General features: G+C 44.1%; 2 protein-coding genes across 11 annotated transcripts in view; both read right to left on the bottom strand.

Annotated features, from left to right (window-relative positions):
* Positions 1 to 14,251: 14,251 nt before the first annotated feature.
* On the bottom strand, positions 14,252 to 16,737 carry YWHAH (tyrosine 3-monooxygenase/tryptophan 5-monooxygenase activation protein eta). The gene is made up of 2 exons (XM_075831700.1): positions 16,507 to 16,737; positions 14,252 to 15,737 (listed from the first exon to the last, which is right to left on the bottom strand). Exons 1-2 carry the CDS (start codon positions 16,591 to 16,593, stop codon positions 15,081 to 15,083), a joined length of 744 nt encoding a protein of 247 aa, XP_075687815.1. The 5' UTR covers positions 16,594 to 16,737; the 3' UTR covers positions 14,252 to 15,080.
* A 1,642-nt stretch (positions 16,738 to 18,379) lies between these two features.
* Positions 18,380 to 24,855, bottom strand: part of DEPDC5 (DEP domain containing 5, GATOR1 subcomplex subunit) — a 67,848-nt gene continuing 61,372 nt past the window's right edge. For all 10 annotated transcript variants that reach the window (XM_075831686.1, XM_075831648.1, XM_075831661.1 and 7 more), the window contains 3 exons: positions 22,056 to 22,116; positions 21,884 to 21,966; positions 18,380 to 19,524 (listed from right to left, as the gene is read on the bottom strand). In XM_075831686.1, coding sequence (XP_075687801.1) covers positions 19,229 to 19,524; positions 21,884 to 21,966; positions 22,056 to 22,116 — 440 coding nt within the window. In that variant the 3' untranslated portion in view covers positions 18,380 to 19,228. The remainder of the gene's footprint in view (positions 19,525 to 21,883; positions 21,967 to 22,055; positions 22,117 to 24,855) is intronic.

Below are 24,855 nucleotides of genomic sequence, written 5' to 3'. Positions count from 1 at the left end.
GCGTACTGAAATAGCAAGTGTCTGCCTATCTTTGGCCTGCTTCACATGGCCGTGTGCGGTCTGTGAGATACGGACCGTATGTCAGCTTGTATTTACGGACCAAACATGGCCGTATGAAGCAGGCCTTTGACTGTGTGATAATATATTTTGATGTTCCACTTTTATTTTCCATCTTATATTGAAAATATGTTCTGTAACCTATTGAAGGGAGTGGTGTGGCCAAATAAAGTAAAATTTGCCACTATTTTTCCACCTCCCCTTAGATTACAATCCGGGATTCGTCTCTGGTCTTGTCTGGGGTCTGAATAAATTTCGGGCTATGAATGAATAATAGGTTATAACATTTTTTAACTGTTATTCCAAAACAGGTAAGGGCACACTGAGCGGTCTATCTTCATGCAAGACTTGGCTTTCGTTTATAGATATTGGGGTGGGCAATATTGTATGTGGGCTGGTGGGGGCTGCTTTCTAGTCCCAGTCTTGCCCTGATCCAGCCCCATCGCGACCTCTGGAATGTCCTGAACAGAATGTAATGTAATAAAATCTAAGCAATCTGAAAACAGGTCCTTCTCTGCGTTGCCATGAAGGGTTTAGATGTTATTTCTAACCTCTCTTCTGGCAAGTGCAGAGAGACAACAGATAAGGTATCAAGGATATATGTTTAGTTCACAGTTTAAGTTTCACTGCAGCGCAACTCCATAGGAAAGCAGAAGGATTGAGCCGTGCTGCTAAATGCAATAAATCATTCAAGCTGCTCTGTCACTGATCAGTGTGGAGCCGTCCTATTCAAGTCTGGGTGAGTGCAGGACGTAGGCCAAAAGAATGCACATGCTCAGAAGCTGTGCTCAGTTATTTAAATCGGAGCCGTCAGTGCACATTAAAGTCCTGCATCTGTCTGCACTGCAGGTGGACAATTCCACAAGCAACCAATTCTACAAACTCTCCACCATTGGCTGGAAGTGCTACTTTATTCATGAAAGGACACATTTAAAATAATACATTGCATTTAATAAAATTAAGTTTGAAGCATAATGCACCATCTGAGATGAATTCACTGGGACGAGACAACCCCTTTAAGTTTGTAAGCACAAAAAATTGCCCCCACGCCTCTGGAAAAAAAATGTTATTTCACGGATTGTGTTTTCTGCAGCAGTGTGAACCAACCTGTGCCCAAACACGGAATGGAGCGGTCGTACTCTGTGCTCTCTTGATGTCATGTAGGTGTAACATCTATGGCCGCGGACCGTCGTCCAGACTGACCCCCTGACGGCCACAGACAAGTGATGCCGGGCGGCATCTCCCTCCTGGGAGACATCGGCACTCTCATCTAGTACCCGCATCTAGGTACTGGCTCCCGCAGGGTGCACGCGCATGCTCGGCCTTAAAGGGCCAGTATGCACACATGCAGAATATCTGCAAATTTGCCCAGAATGCCTCAGGACTAAAAAATGGCTATGCCCTTCTATTTATTGCCTGAGCGTTGTTGTTGTGTTACTTTAGTTTGTCTCTGCAAATGGTCTCCTAGTGTCTTCCAGTTCCCAGTGTGCCCGTTCCCTTGTGCCTTAAAGTGTTAAAGTCATGTAGTGCTCTCTGCTGCATCTGCTGTGTTGCGCCCCGCCTGGTGCCTGCCTACTGCAGGAGCCTCATCTTAGCCTGAAACCACCGCTACTGTCTACGCTGCCTCAGGTATCCTTTCCAGAACTATAGACATTGCTTATACCCGTTTGGCCAGCTGCTATCCCGCTACGCAGTACGGCCCAGTGAGTCCACAGTATGTATTTTTTTTTATATGGAAAGAATGATGGACTGAATTCCTAGACAGAAATATTCAGGTGCTATAAGGGTTTGGGACAGATATCCCACAATATAGTATAATAGACAAACCCAATCACTCTATAGTAATGATGGACGTAGAAATAGTTTCTCAAATAATGTTTTATTTATTCAAGGTAATTCAACTTTTTGTTATGTCATTTTTTTGTCAGGCGATTTTCAAATGACGTTTCGGCCCATCCCAGGCCTTTGTCACAATTGCTGTATAAGAGAAGGTTGGATATGTCCTGTTATGGCGTCACTTTGGAGCGTCTATCAGACGCCATAACAGGACATAGACCTCCTTCTCTTATACAGCGATTGTCACAGAGGCCTGGGATGGGCCGAAACGTCTTTTGAAAATCGCCTGACAAAAAGCAAACATAACAAAAAGTTGAATTACTTTGAATACAAAAAAACAATGATTTGAGAAAATCGATTTCTACGTCCATCATTTTTATATAGTGTTTGGGTTTTTCTGCTATACTGTATTTTCTGAATAGGCAATTTTGGTGACGTTTGGGAAGCCGCGCTTGTATCTTTGTCTACCGTCTGAGAGGTGGGTACAGGCACCACAAATAAAAATATTACTCATTCTGTCTTATTTCTAAGCTGCGACACATAAAAATATATTTCCCTCGATAACCACTTGACATTTTGCAAGAACGAAAAAAAACAGCCCCATAATTCAATATTTCTGGGACTTGCTAATGCTTTCATTGAATATCTTTGTGCCGCAACTCACATTATCCATACAGAATTAAAAAATGTTGGAACCTCTGGAAAATGTTCTATGAACAAGTGGTTTTGTCCAGCGTTCAGCCCTGGCCTTGCTGTTGTGAAGCAGGATAAAGCGTAGATATCATAACTGACCTTCAGCAGACAGAACATTCCTTTCTGACCTATCACTCTGCTATCTCTCATTGCACCAGATCGTGAGCAGCAGTGAAGGGGTAAAACATATATTCGGCACATCATAATAATTATGCTTCAGAAAGAAAGACATATTTTGCTGCAGTATGAAAATAACACAAATGCGTTTCAATTCCTCAACTGCCAGTAGCCCCCCCTTCCATTACCAGTTTCATTTTTATTATTACTAAAGATGGAAGCACAGCAAAAGGATGAAAAGACAAATAGAAAAAAACAAAAAACATCACTCTCCTTTAGGAATGTTGTTCTTTGTTCCCCAAGTTGAAACCCAGTACTTTTTTTGCCTGGGCCTTTCATTATCAAGATTTTTCTTACGAGTATGAAGCCCTTCATATAATGAGTAGATATGTGTTTTATTCATCAAAATGTACATGCTTTCACTTTCTTTTCATGCTTATGAAAGCAGAATAGCATCTTCCCAACTTCTTGAAGGGCACAGGGTTGCACTGTTGTCTTGCTGGTTTCTACAGCGCTCCCCTAGAGGTTGGGTGCTCCAACTGGTCCTGAAAGGGACATTCCACCCAGAACTAGTTTCCCACGCGTTGCGTTAAGGAATTCCATGTGTTTGGCTCTTACTTGGTTTTTTTTTGCTGCTTCTATCACTATAGATCACATTAAAGCCGTTGCATAGTAACAGTCTGAATCAAACGTCAGTGGCATTTTTTTGTTTCGTGGAGTCTATGGGGATCTACATATCACCCATACAGGCACCAGAACTTCCTGTATGATGAAGTTGTGTGGACTGTTCGGGTATGTTCACACGCTGAGCCAAAAACGTCTGAAAATACGGAGATGTTTTCAAGGGAAAACAGCACCTGATTTTCAGACGTTTTTTGAGCAACTCACGTTTTTCGCACCGTTTTTTTTAGCTGTTTTCAATAGTCTATGAGAAAACGGCTCCAAAAACGTCCCAAGAAGTGTCCTGCACTTCTTTTGACGAGGCTGTAATTTTACGCGTCGTCTTTTGACAGCTGTCAAACGACGACGCGTAAATGACAGGTCGTCTGCACAGTACGTCGGCAAACCCATTCAAATGAATGGGCAGATGTTTGCCGACGTATTGTAGCCCTATTTTCTTAAACTCGTTTTATTGAAGGAGATACATAAACACCATGATACAAGACATTTCTGGGCCCCCGCACAGCGGACATGCCCTACATTAAATACAAAAGTGCGTGTTACAATATCATATCAGCAATGCATGGCATTACAATCTCTTTCAAATTTAAACAGGTAATAAACTAAAACATAGTATACAAAAAACCTTTTCACAATCGTTCATAGTGCATGGTGCTCCATATTTTAGAAGCAATAATATATCACCATATGCAGAAGACAGAGATCCCACAAATCTCGATTCCATCTAAGCGATCTAGGGTACCTATAATATCGCATCTCATCTTAAAGCTTATACATTACCCAAACAGATAGGAGAGGCAACCTCCTCCCTTCCCTTTACAACACACATTAAGTGGGGGCTGCTTCAAGAGCCCTAGATAAAGCATTGTTGGAGTAGGATGTGAGTTCAGAATTACACCACTGATCCCACACCCTATGAAATTTATCCGGACATCTTCTATTAACATACACAATTCGTTCATAAGGTATCATGGAATTAATCATTTCTATCCACATAGATTTAGTGGGAGTACGAGGATTCATCCACCTAATAGCAATAGCCTTCCTAGCTATAAATAACGTCTCTCGAAGGCACGTACGTGTTGTATGAGCATACATCCCATCCTCCACCAATCCAAATAGACAAACTCCTGGTTCCAGTCTAACTGGAACTTCCAATACCCGGGATAACAGGTCAGTAACTTCAGTCCAGAAAACCTGAAGCAGAGGACATTCCCATATCATGTGATGAAAATCCGCAGGTTCATAAGGACACCTATGACAACTGGGGTTAGGCCGTCTACCCATTTTAAAAAGACTGACCGGGGTAAGATAGCTCTGGTGTATGATGTAGAGCTGTATAAGCTTGTTGTTAATAGCAGGAGAGACGAATCTATGTGACTCTAGTAGATCCAATCTAGAATCCTCATCTAGGGATGGGATCAAGGTCTGCCACCTGCCCATTGCTGGGAGATCCGCTTTATTTGCCTTCGCATGTATAAGGTAAGAATAGATAGATGAGATTAATCCTCCAGGTCCCTGTGATCTAATAACCCCAATCAAGGGATAGGTGGAAATAGGTGTTTCTCTTCCCCTATACTGGGTCAGTAGTGAATGGCGCAATTGTAAATACTTATAGAAAGCTCTTCTCGGAGCTTGATAGGTTTCCTCAACTTGAGTAAAGGACAGCATCACATTATTCACAAATAGATCTCCCACCGTATTTACCCCTAGTGTCGACCAAAATGTATCATCCTGTGAGGAGAGTAACTGATCTAGTGCCTCATTCTGCCATAGGGGTGTTTCCGCTATTATTTGGTCTTCTCCTGAGATCTTAAGTGCCGCCGACCAGACATTACGAGCCACCCTATGTATCGGTAAAGATTTCCTACTAAGGGGAAGTGAGGGTTCTAATACAGGCCAGAGTTTAGGAATATCTAAGTATTTTGCCAGACATAGTTCCAATCCTTCCGGTACTTCAGGTGACACCCAGGCAGCCATATACTTGAGCTGACCCGCCAGGTAGTATAAATATAAATCAGAGAGGGCCATTCCCCCTAGATCTCTGGGTCGTTGCAATTTTGCTAGCTGTAGCTTAGATCTAGAAGATCCCCATATGAATTTAATTAGTTGCGAGTCTATTTCTTGGAAAAATGCCCTTGGGATATATACAAATATGTGTTGCAGAATATAAAGACATTTAGGCTGAACCACCATTTTGATAAGATTGATACGTCCTGCTACGGAAAGAGGTAATCCTGACCAAATCTTAAATTTGTCTCGAAACATCGGTATTAGGGGAGCAACATTTGCCTGTATCATGTCAGCATCCAATCTCGTGATTTGAATTCCCAAATACTTAAAACTAGGAACCACCCTCAAACCCCCTACCAATGATCCCACCATACCATTTCTGCGCGGGGAAAAGTACATCAGACACGACTTGCCCCAGTTAATGGACAGTCCAGAAAAATCTCCAAACCTATCAATTATGGTCATTGCTTCATCTAGGGACTCATCAGGAGATGACATAAATAGCAACAGGTCGTCAGCATATAATGCCACTCGGTGTTCCGCAGAGTCTAGGGGTATACCCCGGTAAACCACATCCGATCTAAGTCGAATAGCTAAGGGTTCTACAGCGATTGCAAATAATAAAGGTGAAAGCGGACACCCCTGTCTGGTACCACGAGCCAAATCAAAGTATGGGGAGAGCTGTCCGTTTAAGAACACCGCTGCTCTGGGATGAAGATACAATAAGGAGACCCAATGACAGAACACAGGGCCAAATCCAAACCTCTGCAGAACTTGAAGTAGATATGGCCATTCAATAGAGTCAAAGGCCTTTGCTGCATCCAAAGATGCCAAGGCCCAGTCCGCACCCTGCCGCGATGCAATCTGAGAAACAATTTGGACTCTGCGTAGGTTGTCCGACGTACTTCTCCCCTGTATAAACCCGGCCTGATCAGGATGGATAATAGAGGGCATAATACCATTAAGTCTATTTGCCAATACCTTAGTTAAAATTTTATAATCTACGTTAAGTAATGCTATAGGCCGATAGGAAGAACAGTCCAAGGGATCTTTATCTGGTTTAAGTATCACCACTACTGTGGCTTCATAGAAGGAGTCGGGCAGGGACCCCGCTAACAAGGATTTATGGTAGGTCTGAAGGAGTTCTGGGAGTAACTGCTCTTGGTATTTCAAATAAACTTCTAAAGGTATTCCATCCGGTCCCGAGGCTTTCCCCTTAGACATATCAGTCACTGCCTCATTCAGCTCTTCTATCGTGATCATACTATCAAGTAGGAGACTCTGTTCATTAGTTATAGAGGGGCAGGGGACAGATTCACAATATACCTGCAACTCTTCTGCCGTTTCCGTAGTTCTAGAGACATATAAGTCTTTGTAAAAATCAGAAAATGCAGAAAGTATATCTGACGTAGCAGTGAGAATAACCCCATTAGGGCTTCTAATTTTCAAGATAGCTGGGGAGGAAGTATTCTGATGGATGAGGTGTGCTAACAGGCTGCTGGATTGGTTTCCCTGTTCAAAATACTTCTGGTTTGCAAAGAACATTTTACGCTTGCTTTTTTCCGTCAAATACAGCAAATATTGTCTTCCCGCTTTTAACCAGCTGACCCTATTGTTCTCCGATGGGTCCGAGACATAAGTGGCCTCTAGTACCTTGCAGAAGTTAGCTAGTTCCTGTTCCCTTTTAACCGATTCCTTTTTAATATAAGAAATGGAGGACTGGAGACAGCCCCTCAAATAGGCTTTTAATGCATCCCAGTAAGCTGAGTGATTTGTACCATTTCCGTTGCCCTGTGTGTAAATATGAATTTGATCGGGAATGCGATCCTGCTGGGTAAATTGAGTTAACCAAAATGGATGTATTTTCCTACAGATATGGCTCCTTCTCTGGGACGTGACCAATTTAACCATCATAGGGGAGTGGTCAGAAAACACCCGGGGTAAATGTTCTACAGATGAGAGCATCGAACATGCTCGTACATTACCGCAAATGTAGTCAATCCGGGACAATGCATTTCTCCCCGGGGTATAACAAGTATATTCTAGAACATCCGGCCACATATACCTCCATAGATCATGCCATCCCACCTCTTCCAGAAATAGCAATAAAGAAGGGGGTCTAGCTATACCGGGGGGATCTGTCCCCACATCCGGACGAAATCTGTCCAATGTAGGATTTGCTACAGTATTATAGTCTCCCATGCAGAGGACCGTAGCTTGGGGATACTCTGATGCAAATTTGGCTGCCTCATATAGTACCGCTAGGGATTGTGTCGGGGGAATATAAATACCCAGTATGACAAAAGGATGACTCTCTATCCAGGCATGTACAAAAATATATCTCCCATCTGGGTCTTTTTGCATAACTCCTGGCTCCCACCTTAGGGACTTGTGAATTAACAAGGAGACCCCCCTGGAATATGAGGAGTGCGTGGAGTGAGCTGACCATTGTATCCATGGCTTCCTCATAAATTTAATAGTGTCTGACATTAAGTGCGTTTCTTGCAAACATATTATTTGCGGGCCTCTTGCCCTGATCTGTGAGAAGATTTGATTGCGTTTACGTGGCTCTCCCAGTCCCCGCACATTCCAAGACATAACACTTAGAAACATCATGCACCGCTAAATGAACGATCCTTAAAATACAAAAGTAGAAGATTTAACAAAACAACAATAGTAGGAGGGTGAACTCAGTCGCCCTATCAAGAAAATCTTCCGAACTAGGGGAATATATCCCTTCTGAATCACGGGGGTAGCCTGTGTGAGACTGGAAACTCCACACAGACTATTACTCCAACTTCCCTCCTCCAGCGTCTCCAACCCACATAAGACAGGCATACAACCCGTCACATTAGAACCCGCAATAATATGGAGTATCTAGTCGCCTCAGATCGGTCTAGCAACCCATTCATGGACAATCCCAATCCAATATCAACAATATAAGCAAAAGTAAAATACAGTGGTTAGAGAGAGCATACATTCAATGAAAACGTATCAGATATGCATATATTATACCACAACGCAGCAACCTGGATCAACGTCAAGAGAAGAGGATAATAAAAGTTCCCGGAGCAGTCCTCAGCTCCACAAAAGTCCCAGAGTCTCCGTGTCCACGATTCTAGGTGTCGGATAGTAAAACCACAATCATGGTCTGGGGCCTAGGTTATTTCGGCTGTTCAGCCATTCGTCAGCCTCTCCCGGAGTATTGAAAAAGATAGATTTATCATGATGTACAACTCTGAGCCGTGCTGGGAAGACCATGGAGTATTGAATCTGAAGATCTCTCAACCGTCGTTTAATGCCGACAAATGTAGCTCGAGCTTTCTGGAGTGCTGCAGAGAAATCTGGAAAAATCGTGACCGTAGCGGCGTTGTGTGTGATCTGGCCTTTTTGGCGCGCAGCTCTCAAAATGGCGTCTCTATCTTTGCTGCTGAGTAAGCGAACCAACATAGGCCTAGGCATGGCCCCTGGCGGTGGTGGTCTGGCGGGAACGCGATGTGCTCGTTCAACCGCATAGGCCGCAGACAGTGTAGCATCAGGCAGCGTATCTTTGAGCCATTGCTCCATAAATGTCCCTGGATCTCTGCCTTCAGCACGCTCTGGCAGGCCCAGGATACGAACATTATTCCTGCGCATCCTATTCTCAAGATCATCCGATCTTTGCGCCCATGCTTCTGCAGCCCTTTCCAAGGCCCCGATTTGCCGCGCCACAGGAGCAGAATCATCCTCTATTTGCGAGATCCGAGTTTCGGTATCACGAACCCGGTCTCTTAGCTTCTGGAGATCCTGACGCATCAATCCAAGGTCCACCTTAACCTCATCTATTTTCCCAGTAAGAGAAGTAGTAGACTCACGTATAGCAGTCAGGAGCTGTGCTGTGACTTGTTTCAGTGATGGTTCCGGATCCTCATTTCCCTGAGGGTCCGCCTCGTCATGCTGCTGTCCAGGAGTAACGGCGCCATGATGGCTACTTGCTCTGGCGAACTCTTTAAGGCGGTCAGCGGCCGCCGAATTGCGTGTCTTGCTCATTTTGAGCTCTCCTCTACTGTGCCTGCGATTGCCCCACGTTCAAGAAGTTTTTGCGGGAAGTTTTACAGCAGGATTAATGCAGAAACACCGGAGCCGGGACGGAGCTCTCACAGCATGCGACTGCTCGCGGCGGAAGTCAGCCACGCCCCCCCTTGTAGCCCTATTTTCAGGCGTAAATCGAGGCATAATACGCCTCGTTTACGCCTGAAAATAGGTCGTGTGAACCCAGCCTTCCACTTAGACTATCCACAGGGAGGGGCACTAGCTTCTACCATAGAAACTGCTGATGATTAGACAGGCTCCTATAGTACTGTTATAATGGAGAAGTTTTCTGAGGCATCATGGGATTGATAGCATAGAGGAAGAGAAAGGAGGGTGAAAACTAAAAAGCAAGATGGTGTCTGATCAGAAGCAGACAGGAGGCTGGACTGCAGGGAAGGGAGTATAATATACAGGGAAGTCCAGAGTGTGATAGACCATATGGTGGGAGATGTACCGATAGAAAGTTGTGTTTCTGCTGGAGGTCTTCCTTAAACTCAAGGGTTCTGAATAATACAAATTCTGAGTTGACCAAAGATAACTAGTACCCAACTCGAGAAGCTGCAACCTAGAACAGCCCCTCTTCAAAACTAGTGTTTTTTTTAGTGGCCCATGAGGCCTCCACTGTACTTCCAATTTCATTCAGAGGTTTTCTGATGATTTTTTTTTAATTTTTTTATAGAGTAGCTAAACGTTTGACAAACTTCTGACGTGTCATAGTGACACGTCAGGAGTTTGGATTGGTGGGGGTCCGAGCACGGAGACCCCCACCAGTCACTAGAACAAAGCACCTGAAGCCCTCGTGTGAGCACTCAGTCGCGAACGCTTCACGTCTGTTCGGCTTTTTCCGGAAATAAATGTATCGGTGTACAGAATCAATACAAAGTCTATGAGCCCGTACTCCGATACATCAGCTTTCCAGAAAAAGCCGAAAAGACACGAGCACTTCAGATGCTTCGGTCCAGCGATTGATGCGGGTCTTCAGTGCTCAGACCCCCACCAATACAAAAACTTCTGACATGTCACTATGACATGTCAGAAATTTGTCAAATGTTTAGCTACACCTTAATCTGATCCCGGTTTGGCTGAAGGCGAAACAGAAAAAACAACCACCCCCATCATTAAGAAATTGAAGTGAGAATAAGGCCTGAAGGTGTTTTCCAGGCAAAAACACCTTTGGGCTCCTTCAATATGTAAGGCCTCATGCACATGGCCGTGCCCGTAATCACAGCCCGCAATTGCACATTTTCTTGCCGTACTCCTGTCAGGGATCATTACCATGTATATTGTTTGAAAAATATTATCCTTACACATATGTATATACATTTCAGTTCTTTGTGTAATATACTGATATATATAACAAGTTCTTTGTTCATGTTGGACACACCTATGGAAGACACCGCCCCCTGGAATGCAAGATGAGTGTACAGAAGAATTTGCAGCTGAGAAGCGGTGGGGGCTTGGGCACTCCCACATCCCTGGGGAGGAGGCATGTGTCTCCTTCTGTGTTCTGAATAAAAGTTTTCAGTCTTCCTCCTGGCTGACAGAGGGAAAGATGTCTACCGACATTTGTCTGTGTGGTGTACTTCTTTCCAGGCATGCCTTCAGCTTTCAATTTACAGAGGTGGTTATTCGGTGTGAAATGCAGACCTGACGCTCCCATACAAACTATGGGAGCAAGGCCTGTAAAAATCGAAATGTAGGACATGCTCCATAATTCCCGGCACAGACACCCTTCCGTAGAAATACGGAAAGGTGTCCGCAGCCAAATAGAACCGAGCGGGTCCCTAATTGCGGACCGTATTGCAGTCCACAATTACAGAGCTTTTTTTTTTTTTCATGGTCGTGTGCATAGGGCCTAAGTTAGCGTTACTTACATTTAGAGGGACACTCCTGCAGTCAGATGTATTGTTCCGCTGGTTTCACTGTCACATGATCTTTTAAGCCTTTTCTTTATGAGGCCAATGAAACAGGCAGGTCATGTAAGTCACAAGGAAGCCCAAAACCCTCCCTCTCCATCATGCTGCCTACACCCCTCCCTCTACTCCTCTTTTCTAATGTCAGCAACAGGAAGAGGACTGTAAGCAGGGAGATGGATTCCAATCTCATGTCTGGATGACGCGCTGACCACTGAGGGCGTTTAGACGCTACTACGGCAGAGGATACAACTTACTACCAATGAAGAAGTGGAGCTGGTGTTATGACGTGACTGTTAGTAAAACCAAGTGGACTGGCACATCTGAGACCCGGATCGACCCTCTCTATGTAAGTAACACTAGCTAACATAAAACAAGCCACAAGTGGCATTTGCCCAGAAAAACCCCTTTAAAGCCTCAAACTGCAGTTTTGGTGAATTCTTTTTTTTTTTTTTTCGGCCACTTAAGAAAATGGATAAGAATATCTGTGTTTGCATAGTGCACACAACTTTAAGCTAAAACCATGAGTAGTCCAGAAAGGACGTGTATCCAGCAAACATTTCATGATTTTTGTAATAAAAATACTACACCAGAACTGAACACAACCTAGCAGTTACTCGCTCTAGATTTTTTTTTGACTAAGATTACTTTCACACTAGCCTATTTTTCATTCATATTATGTTCCTAAAGCAGAGTAAACGTTCGTCACATACACTTACTTGAAATACTCAGCCTGCGCTACTACTTTTATCCATTTTACGGTTCTAAAATATCCATTGGAGCCTAGTATTAAGACTACAATGCATCCGTATTTCAAAAGGTCTCCTTTTTTCTGCTCCTCCCTAGGAGTTAGCCTACCTGTATATTATGAATGCAATACGGATTATATACGGTTGCTATATGATTGGTAAACACAACCGCATTGCTGAGCCATATTATTCATGTTGACAAATACGCTCAGGTGAAACTATAAAAACACATAGAAAACTCAACTGTCTAAACAGAATGTAGCAAAATTCATGGACTTGAAAAATAAACTAAGAAAGCAACATAAATAGGATTATTATGCAAAACCCAAGATAAAAAGCAATAGATAGGTCTTTAAGCAAAATTATGTTCATTTAACATTTCCCCAAATTTCTCTTTCCTATATGAGACCTTAAAAAAAAAAAAAAAAAAAAAAAAACCACAAAAACAAATGCTGCACTTTATCGAAGATGATCACGGCATTGCGTTACCATGGAAAAATGTGACATCATTCTATCCCCAAGGCAACATCTCATTTCTAGGAGAGCATTGATAAGGAGTCTGATTGGAAATGTATGGTCGTTGTTGAAGCACATTACAATGCTCCAAGACCTGAACGCTGTAAAACATAGGCCAGCCATTAAGATCTAGAATGGAGAACGTGTGTGTTGTATGGCCATCAGAAACACCTAACACCACCTTATACTGAGCAAAAAGCATTCAGAAGCAAAACTTACTCTAGTCCTGTTACCATGGAAACAGAAGCTTCTATAAATCTTACTGTTGCTGTGGAAACTGCAATAGACCTTCCCCGTTTCACCCATTACAGTAAGAATAATTCAGGTCGCATTCAGGAACCGCTCCGCAATACTGTACTTCTGTGCGCCACGCAGAATACGTCCAGGCTTTTTTTTTTTGGGGGGGGGGGGGGGGGTTTGGGTTTAAGAGATGGGTTGGAAGTCAACAAGCTTTTATAAGTTATTATTTAACCAAACTATCCATTTCAGCTGAATAGAACTGTACTGACCACTGTGAATCAATATTAAAAAATACAAAATCACTTAAAAACATGTATAGGACCAAATATTGGCTTATGAAGAAAAACAAAAAACAAGCCAATGTGTTAAACCGATAACCACAAGGCAGAGGCTGGTCCTACACCGGCTTCCCCTACGGTCATAGTGGGAATGATTAATGTTGCACATATAATATGCATAAATTACAGAATAATAATAAAATGTGTTTGGTCTTCATAGACACTAATGGTACTCTAACATATGCACACGGGGAACTGCACAATGTTGTAGGGTGAAGTTGCATTCTCGGGGAAAGACAACTTAAAGGGGTTTTCCTGTGAGTGACGTTTAGGACATATCCACAGGATATTCCAACAAAGCAGTAAGCTTGACAGCGTGCACCGCACCAGGAACTCGGGACTTGAGCTGCTTCAAAAATTTCCTATTTTTGGCTCAATATCCACACGATATGTCAAATGTCAGATAGATGCGGGTTCCAGAGGTGGGACCCACATCTATCTCTAGAACGGGGCCCCCTAAACCCCATCCTACCTTTTTCTGCACTTGCGGTCTCCCGGCCACTTCATGGTTATATGGTCGGAAGTTACGAAAACAGAGTAACTCGCTGAGCTACGCGGTTTCCGTAAGTCCCATAATAGTGAATGGCAGTTACAGAAGCAGCGTAGCATGCGAGCTACACATTTTTCGTATGTCCCATAGTAGCGAATGGCAGTTATGTTTCCTAATTCATGGTCGGAATCCAGAGGTGGGACCCGCATCTATCGGACATTTATGACTTATCCTGTGGATATGTCATAAATGTCTCATGGGAAAACCCTTTTAACCCTAATCACCACAATTTTTCCACAAATGGAAAAAATTATTGAATTGGGAATGGTAACCTCTGTAGTAAATTTGCAGGCATCACTTTTAGACCCTGTGTACCAGTGTCAGATGAATAAAATGGAAGTTACAGACATCTCGGATTCTTCCATCTTGCCTGCAATGGAAACCAGGGCTTATTGCCATGCGGCTCACACCTAGAAGATAAGGAACAGGAAATGCTCAAGTCTATTTCAACAAAGAAACAAGAAGCTTAAACAGTCATAATATCCTCAAAGCAGCATTTATTTCATCCACAGAATTCCAAAACATTTATATTGGGTTTCTGGCATTTTATTGGCATCCATCATAACAGGCTAATACACACTGTGCAGATGCAGTCAGTCCTGAGAAGGACTGGCCCACACGGCTTACAACCAAAAAAAGGACACCCTTGAAATTTTACCATAATAATTAGAATGATTAGAAAAGAAAACCAAAATAAAATAAAACCACAGGTACTTTCAGGGCATTCAAACTCATAGGAGGTGCAAAGTTATCACGACATAAGTTAAAAGGGCAAATAGAAACTTCACAAAGCTCACATTTAAACAAGAAATAAAAATCTACTGTTCGCTAACAAAAACAGGTGGACCCCCATCCTCCACTTTATCTGCAGCCAATCACAGTCTAATCTGTGAGGTGCCTCTGTGGAAAGAAAGTGGGTAGTCCTTTACATGCACAGGGAATGCTGCACAAATGGAAACTAAAACCAGTTTCTTTACTAAATAAAACGGGACCTCTTTGCATCGTTCCAGCCCGTATGTGCCCTATCGGCAAGGAGAGCGCGGGCGCCTCTCTGCAACTGCAGCTTACCTAATCCCCTGATCTACGCGAGGGCAGCCCGAGAAACGGCTGATGCACCAACGCAATCCAGCAATGCCCAAGAGGACGCCACGGTAACCCGTCTCCCCGGGCACGTAGCAATATGAGCAGTTGTGCCAATGATACGGCTATGATAAGCACAGGGACATGTCATGGGAAGCGGTGTGGGGTGGCATGTGGTGGAGGGGAGCGGGTAAGTAATGGGCTGTAGCAAGACGCAAAACCCTCTTTAATTATTGCCTTCTCCGGTCTCTTCATCTTGTTGATCACTTGTCCACAGGGTCAGGTTGTCACGAAGGAGCTGCATGATGAGAGTGGAGTCCTTGTAGGAATCCTCATTTAGCGTGTCCAGCTCAGCGATAGCATCATCAAAGGCCTGTTTGGCAAGGAGGCAGGCCTGCTCAGGGTTACCCTGTATCTCATAATAGAAGACAGAGAAATTTAGGGCCAAACCCAGGCGAATAGGGTGAGTTGGCTGCATGTGTTCCTTGCTAATCTCAAAGGCCTCCTTGTAAGCCGCTTCAGACGCTTCTGTCACGCTTCGCTTCCGGTCCCCAGAACCCACTTCTGACAGGTACCGGTAGTAATCCCCCTTCATTTTCAGGTAGAAAACTTTGCTTTCATACTGGAAGTCATTGCAATTCTTGACGAGGAACTTGTCAAGCAGGGCCAGCACTTCGCTACATACGCCTTCCAGCTCAGCTTCTATCTTCTCTCTGTAAGCTTTCACCTTCTCTAGCTTCTTCTCATTACCGTCAGCCAGCGTCTTCTGCTCAATGCTGCTGATTACTCGCCATGAAGATCTTCGGGCGCCAACTACGTTCTTGTAGGCGACGGACAGCAAGTTCCGGTCCTCGTTAGACAATGGTTCGTTAAGTTCTGTAACCTGCATAGAAGGATGAAATGTTCAGCTCATCAGGTAGAGTCAATATCAATCATTGAATGTTAGCGGAGGACACTAGACCACCATCCAGGCAAGGTCAAGTTAGGACTAGTTGTTAAACACATGGGTAAAAGTAACAAAGAGTAAAAAGAAAAAAAAGAAAATAAAACACCTAGCTCTAGATTCCAGATAATCACACAATCCACCCAGACGAGATAGACATGCAAATATGAAGCAATGGGCAGACGCAGCCAGACATATATGCCCTAGGCACTGGCATACACGCTAGTCATCTCACAATTATACATACAGCAGCCCCCAGAGCCTGACACTCATATTCCAACGTCATCCGATAATCTTACAGATATACACCAAGTGCCCACCAGTGCCATACCAACGCCACCCTACAACTGGGCACTTAATACTTATGCAGTCAGAATCTATGTCCATCTGTAAATATTTATTACGTTACTGGTGTTTTATTTGCCCAGCTCTGCCATACACTGTATTGATATGACCTGATATTCAGCGATCAGCCAAGATCCAGTTCGGGTGATTCATGAATGGACTGTTAATTTTACAATTACACCATATTGGCAGCTCTGATAGGAATAAATGGGACTAAAGTAAAATATCGGGCGCAGATTTAAGATGCTTGTCTATCCGCAGTTATTACATGGCTTCAGAAGCCCTCGCGTAGGGAAACCTGCAGAGGGCAAGATAGTGTGCCCACACCCTCCATTCCGTGCCCCTTCTTCATATGCACACTCACCGATCTCATAGCTGCTGCCATATCTTCATATCTTTCCGCCTGCTCTGCCAAACGGGCTCTCTGGAGCAACTGCTCCCGGTCCGCCATGCTGTCCCTGGGCAGATCTGCTCGAGGTGCCGGTATAAGTAACGGGTTCTGCTTTCCCTCAGCCTCGTCGCGTTGCACCCGATTCTGCTACTTGCGGCGCTGCAGCCGGGACGCACTATGGAGAGGCGTGGTCAGAGGGCGTGACTTTCGTGGCTATTTCTAGCTGACGTCATGAACTATTTATAGCCTATACTACGAGCATGCGCATTACAATTACTGCAATGCACAGCAAAGAGGTGGAGAGTGGAGGAAGCGCGGGAGGGGCGGCTAATCGCACTGGAGGAGACTTGGGGTCGGGAACGTACACACCATTCCTTTCTGCAGACAGGGCATTGAAAGTTGTCGCTTCCTATAGCGAAGCTTGCTTTAAATTAAGTAAAAACAAACAAACAGTAATTGATTGTAATATAATTTTATTTTCACGAAATCCAACTTTTTGCTAGCTCACCCTGAAGAAGAGGTGAAGTCACATTATGTACAGTGGTGGTTTTGGCACACGTTATCCCAGCTACACCTTAACTTCGGCCATGCAACAATACAGGATGATTGGGAAGAAGAAAACACACATCATACGACCCTGTGCGACCTTGACGGGATAGAAGTTACCCTACATTCGCGCAGTACAATACTTTCACATGATGCACTCCAGTACAAATCAACATAAAGAATATTGGCGAAGATCAATCAAAACTAGTGCAAAGAAAAGGGGGATTGGTTGCCCATAGCGACCAGATTCCAACTAATTTCTCTAAAGCCATTTGAAAAATGAAAGCTGCAATATATTTGGTTGCGATCGGAAACTATTATCCCCCCCCCCCCAATGATTTATACTACAGTACAAGGCGCCATGCACACAACCGTAAAAACGCCCGTAATTGTGGGCCCATAGTCTTCTATTGGCCACGGGTACCTTCCCGTTTGCGTAAGGGAAGGTGCCCGGGCCGTTGAAAAATATAGAACATGTCCTATTTCAGGCCGTAATTACGGCACGGGCAGGCCCATAGAAGTCTATGGGGATCCCGTAATTACGGGTGGCTACGTGTGTGTACCCGTAATTATGGGAGCGTTGCTAGGCGACTTACATTTTTGAATAAAGAGAAGCAGAGAAAATGGCGTCTGAGCAATCATGTGACTCTTTTAAGGGGTTTGGACATGATTGTGACATCATTTCCAGCCCCCCGTTTTTTACGGGTCCGTAAATACGGGTTAAAAACGTGTGACAAAGGACCCATATTTACAGCCAGTATTTACGGGTGGGAAAAAATACGGTCGTGTGCATGGGGCCTAAGGCCTCATGCACACGACAGTATTTTCATCTATCCAGAAATACTGTCAGTAAATACGGATCAGTAGGCATCCGTATTTCATCAGTATATACAGGTCTGTGAAAAAAGAGGGAGGATGCAAATTAGGTCATCATCATGTTGCATAACAACAGTTACATAAATACGGACGGTATACGGATGCACATCCGTATACCATCCGTATTTACGGAAGCTCCCATAGACTTCTATGGGAGAGTCCTTGCCGTAATTACTGACAAGAATAGGACAAGTTCTATCATTTTTTCAGCCCGGACACCCATCAGTAAAAATACTGAAAGGTGTCCGTGGCCAATAGAAATGAATGGGTCCGTATTTACTGATGAAAAATACGTTCCGTGTGCATGGGGCCTTAGGCCCCATGCACACGACCGTGCCCGCAATCACGGCCCGCGATTGCGGGCACGGCCGGCCGCTGACTGACAGCCGCATTTTCGGGCCGTGCTCCCATACAAAGTATGGGAGCACGGCCCGCAAAATGCGAAAGAACGGACATGTTCCATAATTCCCGGAACATTTCCACGGCACTGACACCCTCCCGTAGTGCTACGGAAAGGTGTCAGTGTTCAATGAAAGTGAATGGCTCCGTTTTTGCGGACCGCAATTGCGGTCGGCAAAAACGGAGGTTTTTTGCTGTCGTGTGCATGGGGCCTTAGTCAAGAAAAAAAAAAAAAGAAGCTATACAACCCACTTTATGCTGGGCATCACTGACAGAAGTTGTTGAGCACTAGCGAGGGGCAACCATTCCCCATAGGGGAACAGGCTGACTTATGACTGCACGACACCGGTCAGCACTAGGTTGCATGTGAACTGTCAGAGCAGATAGGTAGTCCTCACAGAGGGTAAAGTAGTGATCTTTTATTAGGAGATTAGTTACAAAAAACTTGTTTCATTGCAGCGAAGATGATTTATTTTTGTTTTAAACTGGCCGTACACATAAGATGGCTGCTGGCCGTCAACTATGTCTTCCGACCATAAACATGCACACTCAGCCAAGTTTATTTAAACGGGGAGAGCGGTATATACCCCGGAAGAACAAAGGATCAGGCTTGTTGACTTCCAACCAACATCAGGGGACAGTTGTTAAGCCCTCATACACTTTAGATTGTCGCAGACTTTAAAGGGGTTGTCTGGGCACGGGACCGTTTTTCATACTGATGACCTATCTACCGGATAGGTCATCAGTATATGATCAGTGGGGGTCCGGGTGCAAAGCTGCAATAAAACTAGTACCTTATGTAAGTCATCACCCAAATCACACATCCTATACATCAAAAATAAAGAAAATATCAGGTACAGCAAAGCAAAGACATTCAGGGTTCACTCATATTCATCTTCTCCAGGCAGCTGGCCCAAAAGGCTGCAAGTCTATTATCACGGTTGGCACAAAAGTCTGTAAAGTCCTTTAGCAAGCGGTCAGCAAATCGCTCGTCTCCTGTGCCATTAGAGCGCCAGGTTTTAGTGAGCATGGTATTATAGGCCCAGTTATATCCTATTCTATCTTCACCAAACAGGCTTTGTGTTGAGGAGCTTGTAGAATTTCTCCTCCGTCTTTGTTGGCCAGAAGTATATTTACGCTTAGAATATGGTAGTTGTAAAAACACAGTACCTTGGAGGGGTAAAAATGAAAATTAACCTGTTAAAACAAAAACTGAGTAGTGGATAAGTAAGGCTCTGTTCACATGTTAGATTTACACTTGCGGAGGTATATGTCGGGAGGACGTAAACTTGCGTCGGAAGTCTGCAACGTATCCCAAAGTAAAGTGATACAGTGGGATATGTCACCCATGCAGCCCCCTCCCTCTCTCTATAGCAACACTGCCCCTCCTTTCTCCCAGCTGCCGGACTGTGAGGGGACAGGAAGGTGAGCCCCGCACATCAAAGCCAACATAATAGTGGAGACAAAGTACAGATTTCATTCTGCACTAACCATAACATTTCCCAAGGACTTTGCCTTAGTGTGCACACAATGGGTCTGGAGGGTCCTAGCTGCCGTGGGACAAGGAGCAGGCTTTGATCTGTGTCCGTATTGCTTTCCCTGGTGTTTACCAGATAGTATGAATGAATGAATCAGTACATCAGTAGAGATGCAAACGCGCTCAGATCTCAAACCTTGCCCTTCCTCAGAACCTGGGTGCTCGATAGCCCTGATGGTGAATCATGTAATAACACTGTGCACTGCCCACGGTCCCCACTATCCTAGCTTATAGACAGCGGCATGGGCAAGTTGAGATATGCACTGAATGACAGTAAAGCGCGGTGCAGCTCTATATGTACTGCACTTAAGGAATTCCAAAAGCGGCCCACTCCTTTCCCCTCTCTCCTGAGACACCGCCTCCATCTAGCAGGTAGCATAGAGAAGTTGGAAATGTGGATTTCCGCCTGGGGAAGCTCCAGTGATAACGTCCATATATATGATTTCAGACGTGGTATCCGTCACCCATAGGATCTCAGTGTAAAAGAAAGCATACGTTTAACGTATACTTTATTTACTGGACACTGTTGTATGGAATGGCATAGTCTACTACGCTATTCCATATTTTTTTAAATTATTTTTTTAGGTAAGCTGACATATATCGGGCAGATGGAGGCCAAAGGGGACACTCCTTATGGCTGGCTGTTACCCTATGAACACTTTTAGCGTGTATGTGTACCCGCTAAACGTTGGGAAATAACGTGATGTAAACGGGGCATAAATTAACCCCTTCCCGACATTTGACGTATCCATACACCAAAGTCGGGGAAGTATGGAACGGGCTCACGGAGTGAACCCGCTCCATACGATGCGGGTGTCGGCTGTTTGTTACAGCCGACACTTCAGAGTAACGAGCGGCATCACGCTCGAGCGCGATCCCGCTCGTTTAACGCGTTAAATGCGGCCGTCAATAGCGACCGCAGCATTTAAATCGTTGGAAAGAGGGGGGCGATCTCCTCTAACAGCTCATCACGCCCCCCGCAATGCAATCGTGGGGAGGGGTAATGGTTGCTATGGCTGCCTGGGGGCCTAATGAAGGCCCCCATGTCCGCCATCTTTCTGCGCCTATTAAGCCCTGCCTCCGGCAGGGATTAATAGATACCTGTCAGAATCACAATATACTGCAATACATTAGTATTGCAGTATATCGTGCAAGCGATCTAACGATCGCTGGTTGAAGTCCCCTAGGGGGACTAAAATGAAAAAGTAAAAATGAGTTGAATAAAGTTTTTTTTTCCCATTTTCGCCCTAGAGCATAGTAAAAAAATAAATAAATAAACATAATTGGTATCGCAGCGTCCATAAAAGTCTGAACTATTACAATATATCATTATTTAACCCGCACGGTGAATGCCGTAAAAATAAAAAATTCTAAACGCCAATATCTCTATTTTTTGGTCACCTCATCTCCCACAAAAAAATTAAATAAAAAGTGATCAAACCATCGCATGTACACCAAAATGATATTATTAAAAACTACAGCTTATCCCGCAAAAAATAAGCCCTCATACCACTTAATCGACGGAAAAATAAAAAAGTTATGGCTCTCGGAATTTGGCGGCACAAAATAAATTTTCTTTTTTACACTTAGGTTTTTACTTGTAAAAGTAGTAAAATATAGAAAAAACTATATATATTTGGTATCGCCGTAATCGTATTGACCCACAGAATAAAGATAACGTGTTGCACAGTGAATTCCGTAAAAACGGCGCGCAAAAAACCATGGAGGAATCGCTGTTTTTTTTTTCATTTTCTACCTCACATATAATTTTTTTCCTGTTTCCTAGTACATTATATGGCAAAAATGGTGCTACGAAAACCTACAACTTGTCCCGCAAAAATCAAGCCCTCATAGTACTATAGCGACGGAAAAATAAAGACGTTATGGCTTTTGGAAGGTGGGGAGGAAAAAACTAAAATGAAAATCTGAAAAAGGGCTGTGGCGGGAAGGGGTTAAAGTATAAAGCAAATGTAGTATTATGTCTTAATTTACCTGTCACATGGATATACTGTGGTTTATTCTCGGATGGGAAATTGAATGCAGATGCTGAATATTTATCTTGAATAAAGCCAAATCTATAGGATAAGAAAATGTAATAGAACATTGTAGTGAGAAGGTAAAAGAAAAAAAATGAAAAACACGTACAAGTAAAAAGTATTATTACCGATATGCAATCACTTCCTGTAACAGGTGCATTCGCTCCCAATACGTCTCTGGTTCAAAACCTAGAAAAAGTAGAACATATTTGTTTCTTAATATGGCACACAATATAAAGCGGATGTGTGAGTCTTCTGTCCCCTCACTATCGTAATTAAATGGGTTGTTTAGGTTTACATACCGTCATATTAGAAATAGGTCTTTTAAAACAGAACCGTCAGGCTAGCCCAGAGGCGTAGCTAGGTTCTCCAGCACCTGGGGAAAAGATTCCGTTTGGCGTGACCACCCCCCCCCCCCCCATTTCTTTCCCGACATCGCCCATCGCCTTCCTCCTCGCCATGTTTGCTTTCTCTACCGATCAATGAGGAGTAATTTGTTTTCACATTTTTTCTATGTATCTCGGGCATAAAACCATTTGTACATTATACAAGCAATATAGTTATATAAGGTAGTTAACATAGCAATAAATTAAAAGAAAATAAATTAAAGAGGTCAGTATCTGACTAAAACAGATTTTTATAACTGAGGCCAGTGAGACTATATGGTGACTTAATGAACAGCCTCCTCTTGTAGATAATGCCACACACGCCCCGTGTAGTTAGTACTAAACACCACCCCCAGTAGTGCCACACCCTCTCTTGTAGACCGTGTAGATACTGCCACAGCCACCCCTTGCAGATAAAGCCACACAGCCCTCCTTGTAGATAGTGCCACACAGCCCCCCCCCTTGTAGATAGTGCCACACAGCCCCCCCTTGTATATTGCCACACATCCCCCCCCTTGTAGATAGTGCCACAATGCCCCACCATGTAGATAGTGCCACACACACATCCCCCTGTAAAAAGAGCTACACCCTTCCCCCCTCCCCATAGATACCGCCATTAGGGCTCCCTCTATTAGTGGAATCCCCAGCCAGAACGTCGCCAATGCTCTGGCCGGGGATTTTGCTCCAGGAGGAGCTCCTGAAGTCACTGTCCATATATGGAAAGTGACGTCAGGGTCTAACTCTAGGAGCGGAATCCTCGGCCTGAGCGTCAGCAACGCTCTGGCCGGTGATTCCGCTCCTGAAGGAGCCCCTGATGTCACTGTCCATATATGGATAGTTACATAAGGTGCTTCTCCAGGAGCGGAATCCCCAGCCAGAGTGTAGGCATTGCTCTGTCTGGGGATTCTGCTCCAAGAGGAGCCCCTGAAGTCACTGTTCATATATGGATAGGGATGTCAGGGTCTCCCTCTAGAAACAGATACCCAACCAAAGCATCGGCGCCCCCCCTACCTTTCCTACTAGTTGTGCCCCTCCCCCCCAGCTACGCCCCTGGGCTACCCTATGCTTTTCTTTCTGAGGAGTACAAAGGATAGAGCTAAAGTTGAGCATGGGGGGTATATAGTTTATAGTTTTTCTGTAGGACTTCCCCTGCCCAAAGGCTAATTGACAGCTTTCGCTGTATGATCATGCATCAACTGGTGCCTGAGGGTGGGAAGGGCACACACACATGCTCATTTAGTGAGTTCAGCCAGCATTTAACAAACTTTTTACAATAAAAAAAGGTGCATAAATATAATAAACTATATATTCACAGCTCTATGTTGCTGCCCTAGGTATCCTGAAGGTTCTGTTTTAAGAGGCCTATTGCTTAATAAGACACTCTATAAACCAATACAACCCATTTAATCATGATAGCGAGGGGAGAGAAGACTCTTGATTTTATATATATATATATATATATATATACACACATATATATATATATATATATAGCATGCTGATAAAAATACAGTATGACATTTGGTTTTGGTAGTGTTCCACACAGCAGTTACTGGTACATTTACACTCATTTTTGATCTGATCCCAGCAAAGAAAGAACATGGGCAGCAAATGCACCACAACTGTTGTGTAAGAGAGCAGCCTTAGGGCTTATTCAGACGAACGTATAATACGTCCGTGTGACGCGTGTGATTTTCACGCGCGTCGCACGGACCTGTTAGTCAATGGGGCCGTTCAGACTGTCAGTGATTTTCACGCAGCGTATGTCCGCTGCGTAAAACTCACGACATGTCCTATATTTGCCTGTTTTTCGCGCATCACGCACCCATTGAAGTCAATGGGTGCGTGAAAACCGCGCACGGCACACGGACGCACTTCCGTGTGCCGCGCGTGCATCACGCTACAGTAGTCAAAACTATGAATGAAAACCGCGTGCTTTTCTGTTTACAAACGAAAAAACAGTGTCATAATGATGGCGGCTGCGCGAAAATCACGCAGCCACGCATCATATGCTTATGACACACGGAGCTTTTGAGGAGCTTTTGCGCGGGCAAAACACCACGTTTTTTTGCATGCGCAAAACGCACACGCTCGTGTGAATCCGGCCTTACAGCTACTCTAGCTAGCAAAAGCAATAAAGTCTTTTAGCAGACATAAAACATGAACACCTCTTTAAGGCTCTGTTCACATCTGACGATGTGCCGGATCCTTCGCGCAATGAATCTCAACGGCGCCTGAAGTATCCAGTTGAACCCTTGGGGGTTCGTCATTTTGACGGCAATAATAGTTCTGAAGGCATTGCTATTCTTTAGTCAAATCTGATGGAATTGCCGACGGAGCTCTAACGCAAGGGGGAATAAGGCCTAAATCTCCTCTCAGAAACCAGACAACTCATTTGAATTATTCCCTCCTGGTCATACAAAGAAAAGATATACATATTTCTAATAAACAATCTGTATCAATTCTTCATAGTTTTCAAGATCTCGGCTTGCAGTCATTAAACGGGAGCTTTATTTATTCTCATGTGATGAACACACAGGTG

The sequence above is a fragment of the Rhinoderma darwinii genome, chromosome 1 (genome assembly GCF_050947455.1).
Source record: "Rhinoderma darwinii isolate aRhiDar2 chromosome 1, aRhiDar2.hap1, whole genome shotgun sequence".
Taxonomy (NCBI): domain Eukaryota; kingdom Metazoa; phylum Chordata; class Amphibia; order Anura; family Rhinodermatidae; genus Rhinoderma; species Rhinoderma darwinii.
This window is presented reverse-complemented; position numbering and strand designations above follow the sequence as displayed.

Excerpts from the sequence above, each read along its gene's own strand:
- YWHAH (XM_075831700.1), bottom strand. The coding sequence starts at position 16,593 with ATGGCGGACCGGGAGCAGTTGCTCCAGAGAGCCCGTTTGGCAGAGCAG. Across the intron at positions 15,738-16,506 it reads TGGCAGCAGCTATGAGATCG|GTTACAGAACTTAACGAACC; the intron begins GTGAGTGTGCAT and ends CCTTCTATGCAG.